This window comes from Nothobranchius furzeri, chromosome 5 (assembly GCF_043380555.1).
Source record: "Nothobranchius furzeri strain GRZ-AD chromosome 5, NfurGRZ-RIMD1, whole genome shotgun sequence".
Classification (NCBI taxonomy): domain Eukaryota; kingdom Metazoa; phylum Chordata; class Actinopteri; order Cyprinodontiformes; family Nothobranchiidae; genus Nothobranchius; species Nothobranchius furzeri.
The window spans coordinates 3,410,350-3,429,946 of NC_091745.1; the positions used below are offsets into that span (position 1 = coordinate 3,410,350).

Here is a 19,597-nt window from a genome sequence, read left to right on the forward strand (position 1 = left end):
GCCCTGGAGGTGAATGCTTTCAGTGATGTCTGAAAAATCACCACTGAAACGCGGCGGGTACGTGTTTGGAGGAAATACAAACTCTGCATGTGTAGACCCACACTTAAATGTCATTAACTGCTTCTTTATAACTCAAAAATGAAAACGTGATGTTTGGGCGAAACTGAACGCAACAGCTGGAGTTTTATATTTTTGTTTGTGTTGGGCCAGGGTGTTGTACGTAGTGAACTTAAACGCACCACGGGTGGATTTCGGGAGTCGGGACGGTGTAGTTCCCCCAGACCTCCTGATGTGGGTTCTCGGTGTGGGACGTCTTCCTTCAACCAAAGACTCTTCTGTGCTCTCCTTGTTGGTGAACCTGTGACTCCATCACGATGTTGCGCTTCCTTTTCTTCCTACTTCCACTCGCAGGTAAATGTTTCATCTGCTGTGCTTGCTTGACTAGCTGTTCGTGTGTTCTTACTGATGTTGGCGAGCCTGCGCCCACTGATGGTTCAGACTCGCTCATAGATTCAGATTTATTGGCCAAGTAAAATTACATTTACAAGGAATTTAGCTTCGGTAGATGTATAATAATAAGAATCATATTTGAAGTACAGATTTCATTAATCATTTAAGAGAATTTGGACCTCTCGGAAATTAGTCGTCCAGCTTCTACATGGGTTAAGCTTTAAGCTAACAAAGTGAAAGTATTTGGGACATGGGCGTAATTTTCACTTTGGAGGTGGAGGGGGGAGGGGGGGCGGCTCTAGGTAATTTGGTGCCCAAGGCGAGACTGCTCCCCCCCCTCCCCCCCTCCCCCACGTGCCTGCACGCCTCTCACCCAAACCCAAACCCAAGTCCACACACACACACACACACACACACACACACACACACACACACACACACACACACACACACACACACACACACACACACACACACACACACACACACACCAAGCAACTTAACCCTCTGATGCATGAATTACTTAAGAACAGTACCACTTTCACATTCAATATTCCTCAGTCATGTGCAGTGATGCTTTTCATTATTTTTAATGTTACTGGACTTTTTTATTTTATTGATCTTTTTTTAATCTGTTCTATGAAAACATGAATAAAATTATCAAAAACAGGTGGAAGTGAGTGCATCCATGGGGAATATTTGAAAAAACTTATGTCTCACTCTCAGGTGCTCTTCAGCATCAAATAAATTGTAGAATATGAGGAAGAAGAACCGGTGATCTGAGGCACTCTGAGGATTTCATTTATTAAACAAGGAAACGCCGACGCGTTTCGCTACGACCTTCTTCAGGGCATAAACCTTTATGCCTTGAAGATGACTCACTATGTCACAAAAACTAACGTCCATCCTTTTTTACAAATTTACAGCCTAATTGACAATAACATCTTAAGGAGACAATTTCAGATGTGTCTGTTCAGATTATTTAATATTCTCAATGCTGCACAGACTGTGCCAAAAACAAGTGTCTGGTGTGTATTTAAATAAATCAATTTTGCATATCGATATATGTGATAAGCCGTTTGATTTGGAAAAGTCCGTTTCTACTGCTGATTACAAATGGCCTAACAAGTAACTTACTCACCTGGTTCTAGATGCTGAGATTGTAGCTCAGTAAATGTGCTGCTGCTGCGTGATGCCTGGATGAAGACGCTGCAGCGTAAACAAGAAAGAGACGGCATAAGATGTCATGCTGTGTTTAGGCAGTGCGATAGGCAATTCTCACTCCCCGCCGGGCAGTAGCGGGGGAGTCCCCGCCACGGCCGCGGCGGTGCCGCCCACCCGATGTGAAGGACAAAGTTGAAATTTTGCTACACCCACACCTAGCGTTCTTCTGATATGAAAATATTAAATTCATATTTTATGCATACTTAAAACTTGAATCGAAGTTCATAAAAAGGCTGCAATCATACTCCAAAAAATGGTAAAAAAAATCTTACATTCATCATGATCACAGTGAGGCTCAACAGGTGTAGAAAGACAGTCCCGCCCCCCTGGTGTCAACAGGTGCCTGTCGACAGGCTGCAGATATTGTCACTGCATCTGGACACGACGATTCAAAAGTAAAAAAATTGGTTAAAGTTACGAGATACTGTATTGTGAATGTAAACAGCTAGCGAGGGTCCGTCCGTGGACCGTGTGTGGCAGGAGAGGCAGTTAGCTAAAATTGTAACGCAAAAAGTTCCTTTGCCAAATTTATAAAGTCTACATACCTCTGCTTTGGGCCCATTTTTTTCTTCCTCCTTCCTTCACTTTCAGAATGCTGATCCCGATGGCTTAGGTGTTCTTTTCATCGTAAAATATCAAAAGTTTAAATTTGACGACAACAGGATATCCTTCTACAGTGCTACCCACACACGTGATCTACGGCACCCTTAATGGTCAAATGCATCGGAGCGGTGGCCCAAGCGGGAGCTCGTCATGCAGCCAGATCATTAGAATTTAAATATTGATGTTTTAATTTCATGTCATTTCAGAGGGGAATTTTGAGTATGTAGAGAGTGCATTTCATATAACAAACATAAATTTAATAAACCTTTTTATTTTTTTATTTTGCGCTCTATCCATCAGATGGCGCCCCAGGCGACCGCCTGTGGCAAAGCCGGCCCTGGGGGGGACACGGGGGGGGGGGGGGGGTATCCTTTCAGTATGTTCTAATGGGAAACAGGCTTCAACACAAACGGTTGTTTTCTGCTTGGTCCTAGAGCTCAACCAGTGTCAATTTAATATAGCGTAATATTGTTTTTGGATGGTAAAAAGTGCGGGGGTCAAAACTTGACTTTGGAAAAAGTGGGGGATCATGTCCCCCCTGTCCCCCCCCAAAATTACGTCCATGCCTAGGGAGAAACATGGGATCCTGTTTCCCCCAACTGCTAGAACCAACAGCAAAATTCAAGCAGGCAGAAAAAATTAATATTAAAAAAATTAGTCTCTTAACGTGTTTAAATCAGACGTGTCAAAACAAATATTTAATCATTATTTCATCATATTTCTAGTCAAAAACAAAAGTTTTTTTAAGGAGAAACAGATTAGAAAAGTGTTCATATTATGAATGTATTAAAATTAGCCTCATCGCTCATATTTCTAATAATTAAGTCTGAAATTTGCGGTAATATTAGAGAAGATGTTCTTACATTTAATTATAAACCATAAAATGTGAAATATCACAAAGTATGAAATATCACCTTAATGGATCTTTGAGTAAATTTAACCAGAAGATCGGATCTTTTTATTGCAGGGATTGAGCAACACTTCGTATCAACTGCAAGAAAGAGAGAGAGTCAGGTTTAAAAAGTTAAAAGATTTATTTCTAAACAAATTAAACAAGACTAACTTTAAACACTAGGTGAATGGTGTAACTAAGGTGAAGTAAGACTGAGAATGGTGTATGTGTGAAATATGTTCAGAACCAGCAAATCCAGAGAAAAGATTAGTTCCGATGGGAGTGAAGAGGATGTTTCGCTCTAAGCTTTGGTCTGGAGATTATAACACATATTGAGACGCCATTCTGTCGGTCTACGTACCCAGCGGAAGTCCCCGTCTAGATCAGGAAGTGTAGAGGCCCAGCTTGGACCTTTCTGGGGCCGAAGCCTGTAGCACAGCCGCGGCTGCCGACCAGTCCTGTCTTGAGATACTCCCAGGTCACAACAGTTTTATTGGCATCTAGCAGGACCCTGAAGGATCGTGATGGTTCAGCTTTTATTCTGAAGGAACCGTTGCAGCAGGTGGAACATGCATCAGATTTAATCCGGCTTGTCGTTAGGTTCTTTTGGCTTTAAGAGGAAAGTTACGGATTGGCCACTCCGATAACTTCTCTAGAACGCTTTGAACTGAAGTTAAGATGACGTGGGTATAGTTTTAAAATGTGGATGTTTTGATTTACGGTCGAATCAAAAAAGGACAACAAGAGGGGATTTACCAAGCGCCAACAAAACCACGCCTCGCATCAGATCTGGACGGTTCTGATTGGATCAGAAAAAAGAAATGTGTCATGTGACTTAGCATGTGATCATAAACATTGTCATTTCACAGATTGGTTCACACTTTATTATTGGACTAACACTTTGTTTGATTAGCTTATTAAAAATAGAGAGAGAGTTCTTTGATTTATTATTATTTAAATGGAAAGAGTTCTGTCTTGGCGCAGTGGTTAGAGCTGTTGCCTTGCAGTAAGAAGGTCCTGGGATTGCTTCCCAGCCTGCAATCTTTCTGCATGGAGTTTGCATGTTCTCCCTGTGCGTGCGTGGGTTCTCTCCGGGTGCTCTGGCTTCTTCCCACAGTCCAAAACAATGACTGTTAGGTTGATTGGTCTGTCTAAATTGTCCTTTGGTGTGAGTGTGTGTGTGCATGGTTGTTTGTCCTGTGTGTCTCTGTGTTGCCCTGCGATGGACTGGCTCTCTGTCCAGAGTGTACCCCGCCTGATTACCTGTTGACCGCTGGAGATAGGCACCAAGCCCCCCCGCGACCCTACATGGACAAAGCGGGTTCAGAAAATGGATGGATGGAGTTCTGTCTTCTTTTCTTCTTTCTTGTGCTGTTCGGAGAAGCAATAGTTTAGATAAGCACAGAGCATAAGTGGCCTTGACCCATCCTTGTAGATTAGGTTTATGTCAGAAACCTCTGGTTTTGCTTAGAGCATAGCAAATCAGAGCAGGACCTTTTAGGTCAGAAATGGACAATTCATCACGCTACATTATGCATCACACCAACAGACCAGTAACAACAAAATTGTTCCACAAATATGCTTAATATTTACCAATATATGCAAATTCTGCATAAAAAAACAAACAAATCTAATTGCATAAAGTGACACCTTTGCCGGTTTAAGGTTGTAATAATCAGCAGAGTGTTCAAAAGTCTCTGATGCCAAATTCCATCATGGTTCTTCCTAATAACAAAACTCCACAAGGTGAACTCAGCTGCTCTACAATTTCCGGTTCTGTCCTGACCTGAGCTGAGACTAGGGTTGCAGGGAATAATCGGTTTGACTATTAACTGCAGTTAACCCCCATAAAAATGGCTCCAACGCCAGCTATAAAAAAACAAAAAGACAATAGCGCGATTCGCAAGGACAAAAACAAAAATGAAACCGAACACGCAACAGAAGCAGAACCACCGCGGTCAAGTGAGCCGTCATCACAAATGACGGCTCACTTGACCGCGGTGCAGAACCGCGGACAACAACCGTCGGGACTGCTCCATTTACACCTAGGAAGCGGTTGAAGTCTCCTGTGTGGAAACATTTCAGATGTATTCCCACACACGAGACTTCCTAGGTGGAAATGGATCGGTCCTGATAGTTGTTGTACCCGGTTCTGCTTCTGCTGTGTGTTCGGTTTCATTTTTGTTTTTGTCCTTGCGGGTCGCGCTATTGTCATTATTACACACATTATTGCAACCCTCAACCACTAAAACAACAAATGAAAAGGAAACTTTGTTTTCCAGAACTATGCTGCATAAGGGACACATACTTACTAATGTACATCCGGTATTGCACAAGTATTGAACACATACTGAATACAACACTAGGAGTTATGCACTTACTACAGAGGGGATGAATGACATATGCAGGGCCAGATTAACACTTTGTTGTACCCTGGGCAACAATATCAAAGGGCCCCATCATCACGACCCAAGGATCACCATAATATGGTCACATACAGAATATTTTACTGTAACATGCAGTAAATATAGTCAATACTTGAATGCCTGACATCACGTAACCCGCTCAGGGTAACCTTTGACCCACCTTGTGTGGACTGACCAATGAGGAGAGGGTCTTAACTTGAGGCCCTCTCTTCATTGGTCAGTCTGCATGAGACTGACTCTCAACTGACGTTCAGTCATAGGCAGCGAAGCGTCTCTGTGCAGCGCAAAAGCCCGGGTGGACAGTTTGTTTAATATAGGGTGATCATATTTCCATTTCCAAAAAAAGAGGACAGGGGATCTGTGCCTATGACATCACACTATGGCAACGCCACACAAACCACGCTGGGACCCATTTTTTGTAAAAATGAAATGAATGAATGAAAAGCTTTATTTGTCCCAGGGAAGGGAAATTAGAGAACTAAAATTAATATCAGATTCTGTCAATAAAATGTCTCTAAAACAATTCATATGTAAATATTTTGCATATTTATTGCAAAATCTCATTTTTCTACTTTAGTGCTGCAACAAGGTTTTATTAATAATAAATTATTATACCTTTTGTTTTACTACAGCATCGGTACGCTTCCTGTGCACAGATTATTAAGGATGCTTGTTTCAGCTGTGAGATTAGACGATAGGATCAATGAAAACATAAGTTGTCACACACTCCATGGAAACTTTCAGAGAATCCACAAATAGTGGCTTTCAAATAGTTTTGTTACTTTTAGCCAGTTTAGAAAAGCAGCAGATGAGACAGCATGTCTGATAATTTAGTTTTTCATCTGATAATATTAGAACATGTCAGTAATGTCTGAGGGGCTTTTACCCACACCGTATAACTAACACTCCTGGAGAGGGTATGGATTACACAGAGGCTTCTGGGGAGCCCAGTTATAGGGGGGTGGGGGGTGTTCTGTTTTGCCTTGGCCCCAAAAATGCCTTGAAACGGCCCTGGGTGTGTGACTGAGTTTTGAAGGTGATCTGAATTGTATCAAATGTATAAATATTACATGTGTATAACTTATTATTTTATACAGGTAAAAACGTGTAGTGGAGATAAATCTACCTACATTTTACTTTTCAACACTTTGTTTTGTTTTCTTGTTTTTATTGAACTATTTTCCTGTCCTGTCTGTCTCTCATCTTCCTGCGTCTCCTCTAAACTCTCCAGAAAAAACTGCTGCCTGGATTCTTACTTTTTCACCTCATCAGTTACTTCTGAGCAGATCAAAGGGATCTCCTGACTACAAAGCGCGTGTCGATGCTGCGTCAGTGAGGTGAAATCACCGCACCACAGGTGAAGAGCTCCACAGCAGCAGAGCGCTTCACGCACAAATAAGACAGAAAGTAGAGAACATGAGTGGACGTGAACGATCGTGTGTTAATTATAGTTCTTTGGTTGCGCCACTTTGAGAATGGACCGTGCGCAGGACGCTGCAGCCTGGATCGCTACGCACCAACGGTCATCGCTCTGCCGCTCTCTGTGCTCTCTGCTCAAAAGAGTCCATGAATGATGTCATATAGGTAGAAAACTTTTTTCCGGCTCCTCTGGATGTGTGTAAGATATCCAGCTCCCCCATAATTCGATCCCTGCTCCTGGATGAAAAACCGGATATTTTCATCAATACAAGAACCCCCAGTCCGGACGCCCCGGACAGAGAGTGAAAATTGGACATATCCGGGGAAAACAGGACGGTCACCCTTGAAGCGGGAGTTTACAGATACAGTATTTTGCTCGTGCCCTTGCTGCCCTTGGCCTGGGCCCTTTAGAGTTTGTGGACCCCTGGGCTTTGGCCCAGTTGCCCATATGGTTAATCCGGCCTTGGACCTATGGTAGCTGTTTTACAATGTGGATGTCCCAGTCTTCCACTGAATGAGCTGCCCATGGGCTCCACAGTGGGATGCAGTGTGTTTGTGTGTGGGTGGGTCCAAATGGAGACGACCTATCCAATTAGAAATGGGCAGTAAAACAAAAATTTACCTTTACTAAATTCTATGACTCTTACCAATGTCATTTCACCCATGTCAGTATGTTCCGTGTTTAAGAGAAAAATGAAAAGGTGTGAGTAGGTTTCTGATGTCTGTGTCCCTGTGACATCGACCAGTTGAGTCCTTGCCACTCTAGTCATGTGACTCTGCCCCATCCAGTCTGTAACAAGGAGCAGCGATTTATCGGTGGGCGGTTGATCTGGTCTGCTACGCTACAGGAGGTAATGGGGTTGAAGAAAGATTTCATGTTCAGCATTCATTTGCAACTCAAAGTGACCAGACATATTTAAAAAGAAATAAGCATTACATGTTTGCCGTTGAACAAGCCCTTTAAGGTAGCACCAGTGGCAAGTTGTATCATGTAGTTAAAACTGAGATCCGTTGCTAAGGTTTTGAAAGTGAAAAATTCTTCTAATGTTTCATAACATCCCAGCAGCTTAAAGCCACACTATACAACTTTATCATATTTTGAAATTATTTTCTTGAGCCACTGTGTGCTAAAATGATCCTTTTAGGGTAAATGAAAAGTCACTTAGACCCCCCGCTGCCTTTTGTGGCCAGTAGGGTTGTCACGGTAACCGGTATAGCGGTAAACCCCGGTAAAAAAGTTGACAATAAAAATAACCGTCCAGTTTTTAAAAAACTATATTATCTCGGTGGGTTTACCGTGGCCGCGGTTTCAGCGCGGTGACCCTTACCAGCCACCGTCGCTTCAGCTGAAGTTCCCGCGGCGCGCACACGCACTTTTTAGTTTGCAACGGCACCAAAACTTTGAAGCTGAAATAACGGCCGAAGGAGGAGACGGCAGCGCCCAGGACATCCATCAGCCCTCAAAGAAGACTAAATCGGAAGTATGGGCATATTTTGGATTTCTGAAAAATGCTGAGGGACAGTTAATAGAAGACGGCTATCCCGTTTGCAGAACGTGCAGGAAACAAGTGTCTGCAAAAGGCAGCAACACTCCGATTCTAATGGTGCATCTGAGTGACCATCACCCGCGTCTCTAGAGCCAGTGCAAGGTAAGTTAACATTAGCATTTTAGCTGAAATGCATGACGTGAGGACTTTTGGTTGAGGGAGAATGCAATGAGTCACTATATACTGCAGCCGCAGCGTCCTCTGGCAGCATTTAAACCGTGTCACGGACACCCTGTTGCTGGATGAAGCATCTTATTTGTTGATGATGAAGAGAAATATACAATTAGTTCCTTGTCATTGATTTGTTTACTTATTCAATGCCATTTATACGTGAACATTTGGATTTGATTACATAGTGTAGTAGTTATTTTAGTAATTTGTTTAAAGTGGCTGTTTATTTTAAATACATATTTTTTTAAGGTTGACTTCAAGTCAAGTGTGGACTGGAGTTTTAGATTTTCATTTTGATAATGAAGAAAACAAGTATATGAGAAAACAAGTGGTGTTTCTTTGATTTGTTTACATATTGTTTCGAATGTTTGGATTTGTATCATTTAAACCTGCACTGACTACTGTAACATGTTCCAGAAAAAGAAGCTATTTGTTCCTTTACTTGTGAAAAGTTGCACTTTTGCTAAGGCTTTGTGTTATTTTAGGTTTAATAAACAATATTAAACCTTTTCAAAACTATTTCAGTTTGTGTAGAACAGGACTATCAATGCTTTCTGAACATATGCAAAACCGTTTAAAAAATACCGCGATAATACCGAAAACCGTGATAATTTTGGTCACAATAACCGTGAGGTTAAATTTTCATACCGTGACAACCCTAGTGGCCAGAATACCGCATTTGCAACTTCAGAGTGCTGGTCTGGACTATGTGATTCTTCATTCGTCTTTTTAAATACTCTGCAGATATTTATAAAATTATTTTTTTTTCTGTCAGTATGGGGTGCTGGGTATACATTAATGAGGGAAAAAATAATTTAATTTATTTTAGCAAGTGGCTGCAATATAACAAAGAGTGAAAATTTGACGGGGGGTCTGAATAATTTCCGTATCCATTGTAAATATTTAACAGAATATGGCGTCTGAAACGTTTGGATGCCCCTCCACCACTGATGGAGGATGTGGCATCTTCCAATTTTCCAATTCAGTTTTTTTCAGTTTATCAGTTTCTGTTTCCATCAGATGCTCAAAGAAGTTGTTCAACCTTCTGGATTTAATTTTAAAACTTTCTTGTTTTGTCTTTTTTTTTCCGGAACTGCATTGCTCTGAGTGGCTGCATGTTGGAGTAGCTCTGTTGGCTATAGAGCTCCGGGAGTTGACGTCACTTCTCCCGGCATGCAACAGTTCAAATCGAAACGGCGCCATATTGGCAGGCAGAAGCCCGCAGCTGGACTATTTGTTATTGTCAGAAAACTCAATCAAACGGGCAATATGGTAGATTCCTGTTGTGCCCCAGGATGCAGAACAGACGCGGACGACATAAGGAATGAGCCATCTACAGGATTCCCCAAGATCCGGAGCGCCGCAAACGTTGGATCGTTGTAATAAAACGCGCTAGTGACCGAGCTAAAATGAAACTGAGGGATCCCGAGAGTAAAGGTTTTCACTTAAGGTTTTAACTTATGCAGCGACCGCTTCATATCAGGTACTTAAACCAACGTTTCCTCAACTGTGTATGGTATTTATTTTAAATGCTTTTATTATGATTCTTAGTGGGCTTCCTAAACTTATTTTGGCGTGGCTTTTTCTGTCTCATTACTCATAGCAGCAAGTAAACATCACGTAAAACGTTGCCTCGTGAGTTCTGCGTGCTGCCGTTTACGTGTTTTATGATCACAGCAATTAACCGGCTAAGCTGTATTTAACTTTTAAGCAACGGTTGATCAATTGTCAGATCACACATAAAAAGCACTTTGGATTGCTATTATCTGTCTCACCGAGACAGATCTCAGACAGATCCTGAGACGCTCCTGCCTGACATTTTTATTTTATTCACGGAATAAAATCAAACTAGGGATTTCTCTTGGTGTTCAGTTTATACATCCAAACAGCACAGCACTCTATTTAAACTACTTACGTGTAAATCTGTTATTTGTCCATCCTTCCATCCATTTTCATCCGCTTATCCGGAGTCGGGTTACGGGGGCAGTAGCCTAAGTCGAGAGGCCCAGACTTCCCTCTCCCCAGCCACTTGAGCCAGCTCCTCCGGGGGAATCCCAAGGGGTTCCCCGGCCAGGTCCGGTAAGAAGTCCGCTCCGACAGCTTCTGGCGTTTTTAAAAAGTATCCCAGGGGCACGGTAAGGGTCGGAGATGTTTAGTCTATTTAATTTCTGACTATATAAAACAATTTCTTCTGTTTTAAAGTGTGAAGTAAACTCCGACGAAGTAAAATCCTAGCCGATCCCGTTTAATTTGTTTACATTTGTTGCCTGCAAACATGGCGTCTACTCTGAGAGTCACGTGACGTCCAGAGCACTATATGTTAAGTTTTGCCTTTTCTTGGGCATTTTTTCTTCTAGTTTCTCAAGAAAAACTGTATTTTTTGGACACTTTACTTTTCTGTTTCTGGTGCTGTGAAGCTTGGAGGATTTTTACTGCTATTTTTTAGCTTTTCTCACTTTTTCAGCATTTGTTATGATGCGTAACCATGGCAACAAACTGGTTTACAATCGGGAGCAGTTGATTAACATTGGAAAGGCTGAAATAATACCTCAACTGAAGCCACAAATCCCAAATAAGCTAAAATGCAAGAAGCGTGGGTGCAGAGCGGGAGCAAAACGGAGACAGGGAAAGAGGAAATTCAAACCATCTCTTCCATCGATCATAATGGGCAATGTGAGATCACTGGCCAACAAGATGGAGGAACTCCAAGCCCTTTCAAGGACTCAGCCAGAGTTTCGGCAGTTTGGGAACCACTGGAGGAGATAATGCAAAGAAGGATTCTCCAGAGAATCAAGAAAATGATGGACAACCCTGAGCATTCTCTTCACAAGACTGTCCGACAACGGAAGAGTGTCTTCAGTCAGCGGCTTCTTCAGTTTGGCTGCAACACTGACCGCTACTGGAGATCCTTCCTGCCAACAGCCGTTGTGATATACAACAACTCTTTGATGACTTGATTATTATTATTATTCAGAGCTACTACAGAAATCAATTTCCCTCTGGGATTATTAAAGTATTTTTGAATTGAATTGAATTTGAATTTATGAATGAGAACAAGACACTGTGTAAAGTGCGTGGTGTTCTGAGCCGTCCCAGGCGGGTTCTCCCTGAAAGGGACAAAAGTCATTCACTATTGTTTTCCAGTTGTGCGCAGAGATCTACAGAATGTTTTTTCTATATTAAACTTTTTATACTTTTACTCAGAGATGGCTATGTTTTTCATTCAAATCATTGTATTTTCCACACCTATTTAAAGCTAAACTTTATTTTTACTTGTGTGTGCCCCTCTAGGATTGCCCGTGAGCGCCTGTGGCATCATGTTCACTCCTCCCAAAGTTGTGGTGAGATATGGAGATCCTGTAGATGCCAACTGTACCTCATTGTCCTGTCACAATGTGACGGGAATGGGTTGGGAGTCTCCATACGGAGCAGTGCGCCTCACTAAGAATGTCTCTTCGTTACCTTATAAAATTGACAAAGTGAAGGACTGGGAGATAACATCACACTGTTACATCTCTTTTTCTGATAATCAATCTCAACGCCACAAAATCCTACCAATCACTGTCTACAGTGAGTAACATGCTTTTTTGTTTATTAATAAAAATGAATGTCTGAATTTGACTTTCTTTTATCTTTTCTATCTCTAAAGAAATGCCAGCGAACGTGTCCGTCACTAATCCACCTGAACACCTGCTGGAGGGGGTGACGTATTTCCTGAAGTGTGATGTTAGGGATGTTGCACCAGCTCAAAACCTCTCTGTGTTTTGGCTTGGAAAAAAAGGGGAATTAAAGAAAGAGACATTTTCTGAAGACTCCTTTACTCCGCTCGATGTTGCATCATCCTTAGACCTTACTCCTCGCAGAGATGATCATGGAAGTGAGATCAGGTGTGAAGCCAGGCTGGACGTGTTCCCAGATGGTGGTGCTCCTCTCACGATGCAATCACAACCACTTGTGTTAAATGTACTCTGTAAGTTTTTGACTTTCTCTCATTTTAACCATCACGAACTTGAAGGGATTCTGCTTTAATAATCCACTTTGGTATACATTCTCAGACCCCCCAAACTTCCTTCGGCCTGAAAATGAGACCCTGGAAAGGTCTCATTCCAGTATGACGTTTGACTGCACAGCTGCTGGAAACCCTAAACCAGTTTATAACTGGAGTTTTGCAAGTTCCACACATCCAGAGGAGCAGATCAAAAATATGAACAAGGCTGCTTTGTCTCCAGAGTTGGTGCTTTCGGGGACCTACAGCTGCACAGCCTCTAACACGCTCGGCAGTAAAACCAAATATTTCATCATCACCGAAGCTGAAGGTACTCTGTTGCTACTGAACTTTGTAGATTCCTCTTTTTACCTGAAGGTAGCCGCTCCGAGATCACAGCTGACTGTTGTCTTTGTTGTAATCATTGTTCTGGCATGTGTGGTTTATCACAGAGAACCTCGCTGTTTCATGAGCACTAACAAGATTAGCTGAGTGTGTGACTGTAACAACAATTCTTCTCTCTCACAGGGAATAGAACTGTCTTTGTAGCCATACTGGCAGGATTTATCTTCCTGGGCGCCGTGCTCTTCTTGGCTGGACTTCATTTTGTTACACCGGATGGAAAGTTTTCTTGCAGAAGACGATCAGCACCTAAATGAGGCTGGAGTCGATCTAAGCTTATTTTGGTTATTTCATCCAAAGGCCTTTTTGGTTTTTCTTAGAAAACTGTGTTTGGAGAAACACCGGTAAGGTACCTTGGTAGAGTGTGAGAGGTACTGTGTGCTTAGTATGTTCTGTTGGTGTTTGCATGCTGGTGGCTGGAAAATCTGATCTGAGCTGATTGGTTACTACCATTGTTTTAACGGTCGGTACATTTAGTGTGTGTGTCTCAGTGTGTGTGTGTGTGTGTTTGTGTGTATATACTGTATACTTGTCTTTATATGCTTAAAGTGATGGCATGTATTTTTCCTGGTGATGGGACCAGTAGATACCTAAATTATTGCAAGCAAGCAGTATTTTTGTGTTGGAGTAAGACCTTACCAACAGATGCCCATTAGGGTCAAAAAGCCCTGGGGAGTGCAAACTTTAGCAAAATAACGAACACGTCAGACTCCCTTTCATCACTGAAAAGAAGTGGAGGTAAATGTGTAAAACAACATTTAAGAATGGCGAAAGTTTTGTAGCCATTTGTTACAAATCAGTAAATGCATTTTGTCCTCATGGGCTCCCGTAGAAGGAAACATGGTATCTAATATAGCGTCGCCCCGAGACTTAGGGTGTTTCTCAGTGTCAAGGCGCCTGGCCTTACGAGGACACTGTCCTTCCTTGGTCAAAGAAAACGGTTAAATGGAACAGACTTGCATCACGTGACCGCGGCTTCCACTGCGGTTACGTAACATCCCGTGACCGCGGGAGATAACGTTATATTTTACATGTATTAGTTTCAATTTAAATAAAAACAAGACTTTTACTTTTTAATTTGTGTATATGTTTGTTAAATTAAATATGTAAGTGAGTTACCACCCGCTAGCCACCAAAGCTGCAACTACTAAGCAACTAACCAACCATCGATAACTGCTTTGGAGATAAAAAATATTTCAGATATCAGCCCGATAGCTACAATTAGTTGACTTACTTTTAAATTTGATCTTTGCCCCCGAAGTAGCTGCCTGCTTCTGATCCGCCATCTTTTAGAAAATACTGCGGTGTATTCTGGGAAATTTTTGACCAAGGCTGCAAGACACCTCCCGTGTATCCTTGCTCAGCTAGCTAAACGGCTAACAAACAGAGAACACACGCCTCGGTACAACATGAACATTGGAACACGCCTTGGTGGTTCCTGATGACGTATCTCCTAGGCAACCGGGGCGGGGCCAAGATATCAAGGTGAGGTTCCTTGGCATTGAGACACACCCTTACACCCGCTCCCATGTATTTTAGACCTGATTTTTATGGTTATATGTTACAAAGCCGCCAATATTTTTCAACAACTGGGCATCATTTAATTCATCTTCAACAACATTTTAATGGATATTTTCAGAAATGAATTGTAAAAACTACACATTGTCTCTTTAGGTGGACACCTTTGAACTTCTAATCTGTAGTGTGTGTGTGTGTGTGTGTGTGTGGACATGTCCACATTATGGGGACATCTGGCTGATCCACACACTGACAAAATACCCTTAAATGTGGTTTTAGAGGTATGGTGTGAATTAACTTTTGATTTAGATTAGGATTAGGAATATAACAGCGTTGGTTAGGGTAAGGGTTAGTGGAGTCCCAAAAATGAATAGAAATCAATGGAGGGGGGTCCTCACAAGGATACAGAGACAAGTATGTGTGTGTGAGACAGTTTTGGTAGCGCCCCCCCACCCCCAGCTTCTTTTTTAATCTGTCGGTCTGACTTTGGATGCATCATCTTCCCGCTGAGTCACTGGAACAGAACAACTCTAATTTTAAACAGCTGCTGTGGTTAGGTGGTACTTACTTCCGTTTTTATGCAGCTCTCTGATTACTGGGGAGCATGAACACACTAACTCTGTGTTAAACTCACTTTGCTTTGGAGCTCAGAGCATTTTAGCATCATTGTTGTTTATCTCGGAGAGGACAGTGGGTACATGTACTGTAAATAACAGTGTGATTGTAACATGTTTTGTGTATTCGGGTTTTTTTCCAAACATGTCACATGTTGGCTGAATCCTTTTACCCTTTTGTATCCTACTTAACATACTGAGGAGGAAAAGGTTTGATTTTTAGGGATGATGCTGAGGAATGAAAACCTCTGACCTTTGTGCAGACTTGGTGGTTTCCATCAGCTCCTAGACGTTTGTTTAGCAGGTGATTATTTTTGTGCTCCTCTCAGGTTAGATGTTGTTGATCTGCTCTGCTACAGCTTTCGGGACCTACTCGTATTAATACCTGCAGTAATTCCAACTCAGGGTTTTCTAGCAACAAGTGAGAAGGATTTTCAGGAATAAGATGGATGTTCTCGGACAGATTTATATCCATTTCTCACAAAGACATCGCAGCACGAAGGTTGCAGGTTCGAAACTCGGCTGCGGCCTTTCTGCGTGGAGTTGCGTGTTCTCCCCATGCAGGCGTGGGTTTCCTCCGGGTACTCCGGCTTCCCCCACAGATCACAACATGCCCTACAGGTTATAAATTGTAAGTCGCTTTGGATAAAAGCGTCTGCTAAATGAATAAACATAAACGTAAATATAAACATTCTGTTTGCCAAAGAGACTTTATTAGGATACAGCCCAAAACCATTTACCCAAGTTATTTTCGTGTGTTTTTGTTTTTCTATGACAAATACACCAGCATTTAACTGCTTTAAACTTGTCTTTATCCATCAGTTCATCCTAATTACTCTGTGATTATGAGATAATACATATATGTAGTTTTAAATTAGTTTATGTTTTTAAATCTGTTTTGTGTGTGTGTGTGTGTGTGTGTGTGTGTGTGTGTGTGTGTGTGTGTGTGTGTGTGTGTGTGTGTGTGTGTGTGTGTGTGTTGAGTATTTTTGCACTGAGGTTTTTGCTTGAACAGAATAGAAATATCCCCTAAAGGGACATGTAAGCATGGATTTACACACACGGATAATGAAACTTAAGGACGAGAAGCCGTACTGTAAGGGACAATTATTACTGCAACTGCTCTAGTGAGCTCATCTGGCTTTAAAAGCACAAAATGTTTACTTGTCAGTGAAAAGGGTGCTTGAAGCATAGTTATTGTGACGGATGAATTATCTGATAAGTCATTTTCAGGTCCTTTTAAACTGTATTATAACCTAAAAATGATGAATGTATTTGTATGTTTAGCTTCTCTGTCAGTGACCTCTTTAGGCTGAATCCTGACACCATGTTTGTGTTTCTTTGCACCTTTTTGTCAGTTCTGTTTTTGGCTGTTTTCCTCGTGCTGCACTACGACCGCCATACTAATTAGTTCTGTACAAAAGGAATGTAAATAAAGGTGTAATTCTGCTTTAAATCATCAATATAAAGCTTTGTACCCCTAAATGTGTGTTCTTGTGTGTTGTTCTTGTGATTTCTGGTACAGATGTTATCCTGAAGTAGGTCAACTGTTTGTTTCTGCTTTTCTGGTGTTGCCATAGAAACCTGGCAGATGGGAAAAGGCTCAATTAGTCATAGACTTGAAAGATAAAGGTTTTCCTGCAGACATGTTTGTCCACAGAACGTGTTGAGGCATATTTAAAGCTGCAAGTAAAGTGAGAATGTGGTTGTGGAGATTCCCAGCTGTCCTCTCCAGAAATACACCCTAAAAAAGCATGTGATTTCTCGCCTTCTTGTGCGACTGTTGTGGCCTGAGGCGATGCGCTGTGCTGCATTCTGGTCACAGTGTGAGCCTCACAAGCTGCATGCAGCACCAGAGCAGCGCTCCAGCCTGCTGGGGTCCAGCAGCGTGGAGGCCAGAGGCAGGATGAAACAAGCTGCAAAGCAAAGAGATCCAGTCTGTCGTCCAGCTTTTATAAAAACCACCTTGATGGCAAGAATCTACTTGACATGAATGTCAGGAATTCAGATTTACATTAAGCTGGAGTTCTGTTAATCCCAACGGCTTATATTCAAAGCGTTTGCTGATTTTTCTGTAAGATCTCAGATATTCTAGTTGTAAATTTGCAGAGGCGATTATAAGCTTTTGATTTAATCCCTAAACATCTCAGAAGGGGAAGTAATGGGCTGTGTTAAATGTCCCTCTTTCCCAGTCCTCCCCTCCATCCCCTAAGTCAGCTGGGAGGGAACCGTGTTTTGTTCCACGTTCCCTGCAGAGTTGCCAAGGTTGTTCAAGTTGGAATTTTCTTTCTTTCGACGGCTCGGTGCTAAACAAATACCATGGGAAAGAACGTTCTAGCGTGGATTATCATTTCCTGCCTGCTTTGTTCAGGTAAGATGAGGTGTTTTATTTATTTGGGTTCAGAAACTTTTAAACTGATCTGTGGACTAAAGGATCCATAATGAGCTGCAACTTCAGAGGGAAGTACTTTAGATTATTTTAGCATGTTGTGGATTAAAATCTGAACACCATAACATGTTTGGTTATGAGTCATTTTGCTACTGAACAGGCTTGATCTGAACAGTGAAAAGTTGTTTTATTGCATCTCTGACTGGCTTAGCCATACCAATCCTTGCTCACGAGTCCCCGTGTGCCTCAGTGTCAGGTGAAGGTTGCTCCCTCATTCTCAAGCCCTCCAGGGTGGTGGTGGGGTTTGGGGAGTCGGTGTCGGTCAGCTGTGAAGCTACACGCCCGGTTCGGGTCCTGGGCTGGGAATCGGCCATCGGAACGCCACACACACAGGAGGACCAGTCTGTCCAGTGGAAAGTGGACAGTCTTATCGACTGGATCGAGGAACCCATCTGCTATGGGGTGTTTTTCAAAGCTCCGAGACAGTGTGAGGAGAAACTCAACCTCGTTCTCTATAGTGAGTCAGTCCCTCTCATTTTTAAATTTCATGACAGAGCTGAATGTTTGAGCTGAACTTTTGATCCCCTTCATTTCAGAATCTCCCGACAGTGTTTCCATCAGGTTGGTGAACCACACCGGCCCCATGATGGAGGGGAAGGAGTACCAGCTCCTCTGTGAGGTTCAGAACGTTGCTCCTGTTCAGTATCTCACCCTGAGGTGGTACAGAGGTCAGACAGAGGTGTACAAACACTCCTTCTCTGACCTCACATCTTCCTCTCCTGTCCAAGTGTCTTCTACTCTTGTCATCACACCAACCAAAGCTGAGAACGAGGCAGAGTATAAGTGTGTAGCAGAACTGGAGCTTGGACCAGAAGGACCTCAACCACCTCCAACAGTGTCTTCAGAACCTCTCACTGCCTATGTCCTCTGTGAGTTATGAAGCTACTTTCACTCCTAAAATGTCCCAATAATGAAACGTAAAGTCTGTCATTCTTTTTTTTTTTTAGTTCCCCCAACTTTTTTCAGTCCTGAAACAGAAGTTTTAGAACTTACCGAGGGTGATGGGATCACCCTAAACTGCACAGCTGCAGGAAACCCTGCTCCTGCCTACAGCTGGCAATCCTCCCATCCCATAGAGGAGCGGGTGAAGGAGGAAGCAGTCATCACCTCCTCCTCCCTTCTCCCTGGGACATACACCTGTGCTGCCTCAAACACGCTGGAAAAGAAGAGCAAACAGTTCATTGTCAAAGCAAAGACCAAAGGTAAAGGGGAAGTATGAGGAACTACATCTGCAAGTAAAACTCTGCATCCTAATTTGTTTTCTGTTGTTCAGGTGTTTAAGGCCCACTAACAGGACTTGAATCAGCTGGAAGAATTTCACTGAGCAGGTTTTATTGCTGCTGCCTCATGAGATGGAAGCATTCAGTAATCAGTGGATGTTTTGATGTATTCTGTTATCATACAGAGTTAGATCTCACAAAGAAGACAAATGAAGATGTTTAGCAAACGCCATTTATTATGTGAAGGTTGATTTTTGTCGTAGTCTACTGTTGTTGTTTTATGTAATAAAATTTCCCTTATTATATATGTACTAGAATATTTTTAATGATCTAATAAGTAAAGAAAATCATAATTTGACAAAGTATAACTACCCTTGATACGCCAATGACTAACAATGTGAAGTTACTGTAAATATGAACTGTTTCTAAATGTTCTTATCTTTATAAATAAAGTTAAATAAACAAAAAATTCTTTTTATGGTTTGATTTTTAAACGTGTATTTTGATAGTTATTAGTGCCAGTTCTGAGTAATGTAAATAAATAAACAAAATTTCCGTACTTGTGAAAAATACCTCCCACCAAAAGATTATGGCTTCTTTAAAATGTAAATTTATACTTTCTGAAGGTTAGTTAATGAAAAAAATATTCAAAATTATTCTATAAATACATTTTATGT

General features: G+C 41.9%; 1 protein-coding gene across 1 annotated transcript; it reads left to right on the forward strand.

Annotated features, from left to right (window-relative positions):
- The first annotated feature begins 152 nt into the window (after positions 1–152).
- LOC107378357 (uncharacterized) lies at positions 153–19,381 on the forward strand. The gene is made up of 17 exons (XM_070551884.1): positions 153–411; positions 12,024–12,302; positions 12,382–12,702; positions 12,788–13,048; positions 13,246–13,373; positions 13,440–13,468; positions 15,581–15,672; positions 15,738–15,798; positions 16,777–16,789; positions 16,896–16,940; positions 16,987–17,187; positions 17,444–17,516; positions 17,566–17,622; positions 17,891–18,157; positions 18,237–18,569; positions 18,648–18,902; positions 18,974–19,381. Exons 1-17 carry the CDS (start codon positions 375–377, stop codon positions 18,979–18,981), a joined length of 2,460 nt encoding a protein of 819 aa, XP_070407985.1. The 5' UTR covers positions 153–374; the 3' UTR covers positions 18,982–19,381.
- Positions 19,382–19,597: the final 216 nt, after the last annotated feature.